This window comes from Salmo salar, chromosome ssa17 (genome assembly GCF_905237065.1).
Source record: "Salmo salar chromosome ssa17, Ssal_v3.1, whole genome shotgun sequence".
NCBI lineage: Eukaryota > Metazoa > Chordata > Actinopteri > Salmoniformes > Salmonidae > Salmo > Salmo salar.
The window spans coordinates 21,850,349-21,855,367 of record NC_059458.1 but is presented as its reverse complement, the minus strand read 5'-3'; the positions used below and the strand labels follow the sequence as shown (position 1 = coordinate 21,855,367).

The window sequence follows — 5,019 nt, the reverse complement described above, 5'->3', positions numbered from 1 at the left end:
AGAAGAAAGCCTGTGTGTGCTGCTTTCCAACAGACACTGGGAGACAAATTCACCTTTCAGCAGGACAATAACCTTAAACACAAAGCCAAATATACACTGGAGTTGCTTACCAAGATGACATTGAATGTTCCTGAGTGGCCTATATACAGTTTTGACTTAAATCGTCTTGAAAATCTATGACATGACTTGAAAATGAATCTGTAGCAATAATCAACAACCAACTTGACAGAGCTGGAATACTTTTAAAAGACAATATATTGTACAATCCAGGTTTGCAAAGCTCTTAGATTCTTAACCAGAAAGACAGCTGTAATCACTGCCAAAGGTGATTCTATCATGTATTGACCTAGGAGTGTGAATACTTATGTAAATTAGATATTTCTGTAATACATTTTCAGTACATTTTAAATAATTTTTAAAAACATGTTACTTATGGGCAATTGTGTGTGAGAAAAAAAATATATTTAATAAATGTTTAATTCAGGCTGTAACACAACAAAATGTGGAATAAATCAAGGGGTGTGAATACTTCCCGAAGGCAGTGTATACAGTATGTACTGTAGATGTGTCCTGTTTCTCCTGTTTAAAAAAAGAAATGCTTTATTAGACATCTGCTCATTTTGTTGAATTTTGGGGACAAAAGCAGTTGCTGTGACACTCAGATAGAGGATTCCATCAGAGGTCTGAGTGCCAGACGGTACGCTACAGCACACACACTTCTATTTTTATGTGTGTAAAAACATTGCAACAGTATCCCTGGAAGTGTCACACGCATGATGACAGTGATTCTTTTTATACCATCTCACGCACACACGCACGCACGCACGCACGCACGCACGCACGCACGCACGCACGCACGCACGCACGCACGCACGCACGCACACACACACACACACACACACACACACACACACACACACACACACAGGTCTCTCCACAACATCTGATTGGTGAGTGGGGGTTGCTGGGAATAGATGAAGCATAAATAACCAGCTCCTGTTTAGAAGCCTCCATGTCAAACACGATACTTCTGATTGGATGGTCATCGGACAGTTATATTTGCTCTGCCCCTGGACACACCCCTATGACAAAGTATTTGAGGATTTACTAATGGAAATCAAGGCGGATAGGTCTGCTACAGTACGTAGGATAGTATCTGGCTACTTCCCTGCCCTGCTATTGGTTGGGACGAAGTCGATCGACGAATCGACCGATTGGAGGACAGACAAACATCCGAACAGAGAAACAGTGACGCAGAAAGGCAGAAGGACAGACTGACTGACCGAACAACCACCCGACACACCGATAGACTGACAAACCTTCACAATTGACTGACCGACTGAAGACAGATAGGCCTCACTAGTGTCATGTCTCCTGCTGAGAGGCTGAGTGTGCTCCTCTTCCTAGCTGGGTTCTTCGGGGGCTTGGGGGCCCTGTCCCTGATGCTCTCCTTTGGGACAGACTACTGGCTGCTGTCCTTGGAGACCTGTGGCCCTGGGGGGGCATCAGAGACCTGGGAGGCTGGGGCCCTCAGACCTGGGGAGGGGGAGATGGAGGATCAGGACACTGTGACATTCTTCCACCAGGGCTTCTTCTGGAGGTGCTCCTTCAGTGGGAGGAGAGAGGAGAACATGATGTGGCACTTCTGGATCAGTAAGTAGGAGAGTTCTTTTCATCTGTTTATGAAATAGAAATACTGTAGCAGACAATACATTCATTGATGAATGACAAGAATGACCTGAACTGTAATATAATGAACTAAAAAAATACACCATACATTTTTTCTCAAAGCCAATCAACCACACCAAAAGGTCTGTGTGCCTGCCTACCTCTTCCAATTTTATGCTTCTGAGCAAAGCACGGGTTACCAGGCACCTGAAGATGCAGTCTACAGGGCCTTCTGGAGCATCTTCCTTCTAGTGGGCGTGGTCACTGTTGTGATTGGTGGGTTTGTCATCATCTGTGCCTCTCCATTGGCCAGCCACAGGCTCTATAAAGTAGGGGGGGCACTCTTGCTCACTGGAGGTGAGTTATCGGTTGTGTTCCTCTGCTCAGACATTGCTGACGCATGCCAAATCTTACAATGCCTGGATAAGTATTTCTACATATCAGCTAACCACATCATATGTTATAGAAATCTGGTGCCAGACGGCATAGTCGATGATGTAGCGCATTACTAGCCACGGTTGGGTCCACTGAACTTTACATGAAGCTCAAAGTTCAATTTGGAGCCGTGGCGATTTTAGCATCTGTTTTATGCATGCCAGGAAACCCACAACAAAACACTAAACAATACATTAATTACACTATAACGGTGACAAACGGTGCCCACACAGGGTGCCTACATAAAGCTGTCCCAACAGCTGAGTCCCAACAGCAGTCCCAAGACCTTACCACTGATACACCTGGCTATCAGCGGAGCCTTGTCTGGCAGCGAAACAGTTCATTCGGCCTCATTAACTGCCTTTTAGAAAAACATAGCTGATATGGCTGACTTTCTTAAACAAATGTGGTTTCTACTGACAATTGAGATGTACAAACTATGGCATAAGGGGATATGAGGCAATCCGTAATTTGGATTATGACATTAATGAGCAAGCTAGGACGGACGTAGTCAAATGCACAACAACAGAATTCAGAACATGGGCCGTTTTTACAGTATTCTCCCTGTACACCAAGTCAAAAATGATAGGATAAATCTAAGGGGCATATAATCAGACAATGAAAGCTCTTATAATACTTAATGATTACATTTCTCTAAAACAGGCTTATCCTTTTTGTTTATCCTTTTAAGCTTGGAAAAGAGACCCTTAAACTCAGACTTGGGACCACACACCCACTCCACTGAATAGCAGGCTAGTGATTACTTTGCAATGCTTGCACTTAGCCACTGATTCCTTCCAAACCACTCACTGTTGAATCTGCAATTTCCAACTTGTTGTGTAATGTCCAATGGCCAATGAGCACCGGTACATTTTATCTATCATTTCTCTTCGTTATTTCTCCTCATATGACAAGAATTTAAAAACATTTGCGAGTAGATTTTTGACTTGATTCATGATGATGACTGCTAGCTTGCTAGCTAAGATTTTGAAAGTATGATGTTGACATGATCAGTCCAATCAAAGCTGCTGGAGATATAACGCGATTTGACGTCATTTGATCTGTGGCCAATGACCTTGATCCTTCTTGGATGGGCACTTCTAATGTAACTCTATGGCAGCAACCAAGGTGCTTTAATTTTTTAGCTCTACCCTTAGATTTGGCGGTGACGTAGTGTCCCCATGAGTGACAGAACACTGAGCCAATCATGGCGCAACTAGAGAACATTACCAACCCCTACGCTCCGTATTTTCCACTGGCTGCCCCACCACCACAGAAAGCACTGACCTAGGCTAAAACACCTGTATTTTGGATCTGTCTTACTCAAGAAAGCAAAAAAATTTGCAAGTTTGTATGCGGCTTTATTAACATTATTATATATATATTTTTTTACATTGTTTGCAAACTGATATGTGACGTATTAATGCCAAAATAACTCGTAAAACAGGCATCCCCACCTGCCCTGAATGACGGGTTGCCACTAATCAGGAGACACATTTATGTTCTATTAACTTTTATTGAGTTGAAATGTTTCCCTCTTTCTCCCCCTCTCTCTCCCCCCTCTCCCTCTCCTCTCTCCAGGTCTATGTCTCCTGGTTGTAATAATGATGTATGTAGTCTGGACCCAGGTACTGGACTCTCTGGAGGACTACGCTGCCCAGCAACAACACTCCTCTCAGTGTCCAGCGGTCTACCACCTCAGCGTTCAATACGGCCTCTCCTTCCTGTTTGCTCCCGTCTCCGTCTTCTTCTTCCTGCTGGCAGCACTGCTCTTCCTCCTGATTGGACGAACAGTGCGGAGGTGCCATCACAAAGTGCCAATGTAGTGACTGAGGGGGGAGCAGCCAGAGAGGAAGTTGGGAATGAACCATGCAGTGACTCCAGTGCCATAAAGGCCCAGACCTCCATGTTCAGTCTATAACAAGAGCCAGTAGTGACTGATACCATGGTCAAGTCTTATGGCTCTCACAGAGTAATACAGATGGACCATATTAAATACATTTGGAATAATCAACTGTGATTAGCTGTGAATAAAAAGGCTACAGTCTCATTGGGAGTTGTGACTAAATGTAATTCCTCTGATTCTTTGCAACCAGTTCTGGACTCTATCAGACAGTCCAGTCATGGAGGGTAATGAATTAGATTGTCATTATCTATTGGGATAATCATGACGGACGGGACAGCGGGTTCCTAATCAACTGCAACACATCTGAATGGAAATACAGCTGGGTTCCACTACCACCACTAGAGAGCAGTGTTGCTTTAACAGTAGTAAAGTAGGAATAATACAACACTGTTAACAGTATTTCTAACCCAAATACTTCAGGCCATCTCAGCGAGCTTATATAGTTTCAATGGGAACAGACGTATCCCAGCCAACGTGAAGTTGCATCATTCATATTTGATTACAGCAGAGAGATTAAAAAGTTGAAAGAAGAAATGTTGAGATAATTTATTCAATTGCCTTTTTTTTTTTTGACCAAACAAAAGATAATATATGTTCAGTTTTTTTCCTTCTTCTGTACAGTACGGTTAACTCCATATTAAAGTAACTGATACAGAAAGCCCACCATCACACCTTTATAATTGGAAAAGGCAAATATTATGAGTTCTCTCTCAGTGGCGAGGGCCTGAGACAGTAAGACAGTGATGAGATGAGGCTGACTGGGGGAGGAAAGGAGGGGAGGAGAAGAGGTGAAGTGTCTCATCAGTGTGTTTTTCTTTTCTTTTAATGTCTTTCCTCCTCTTCCTAATCTGAGCTGTGAACAAGGTGAGCGCAATTACACTAGGAGCTTGTCACATTCACTTCTGTGGCCTCACACCGCCTGAAACATCTCTGGCACTAGCACCCCCCCTACCTACACCCCCCATCACCACCCGCCTACGTTAAACCCACACCGGCGCCACGAGACGCTC

The 5,019-nt window shown here is 43.8% G+C and overlaps 1 protein-coding gene across 1 annotated transcript; it reads left to right on the top strand.

Moving 5' to 3' along the window:
* The first annotated feature begins 1,267 nt into the window (after nt 1–1,267).
* On the top strand, nt 1,268–4,152 carry tm182 (Transmembrane protein 182). Its single transcript, NM_001146505.2, is given in 3 exon segments — nt 1,268–1,653; nt 1,792–2,025; nt 3,685–4,152. Coding segments are annotated over 3 exon segments (765 nt in total). The 5' UTR covers nt 1,268–1,367; the 3' UTR covers nt 3,930–4,152.
* The last annotated feature ends 867 nt before the right edge of the window (nt 4,153–5,019 follow it).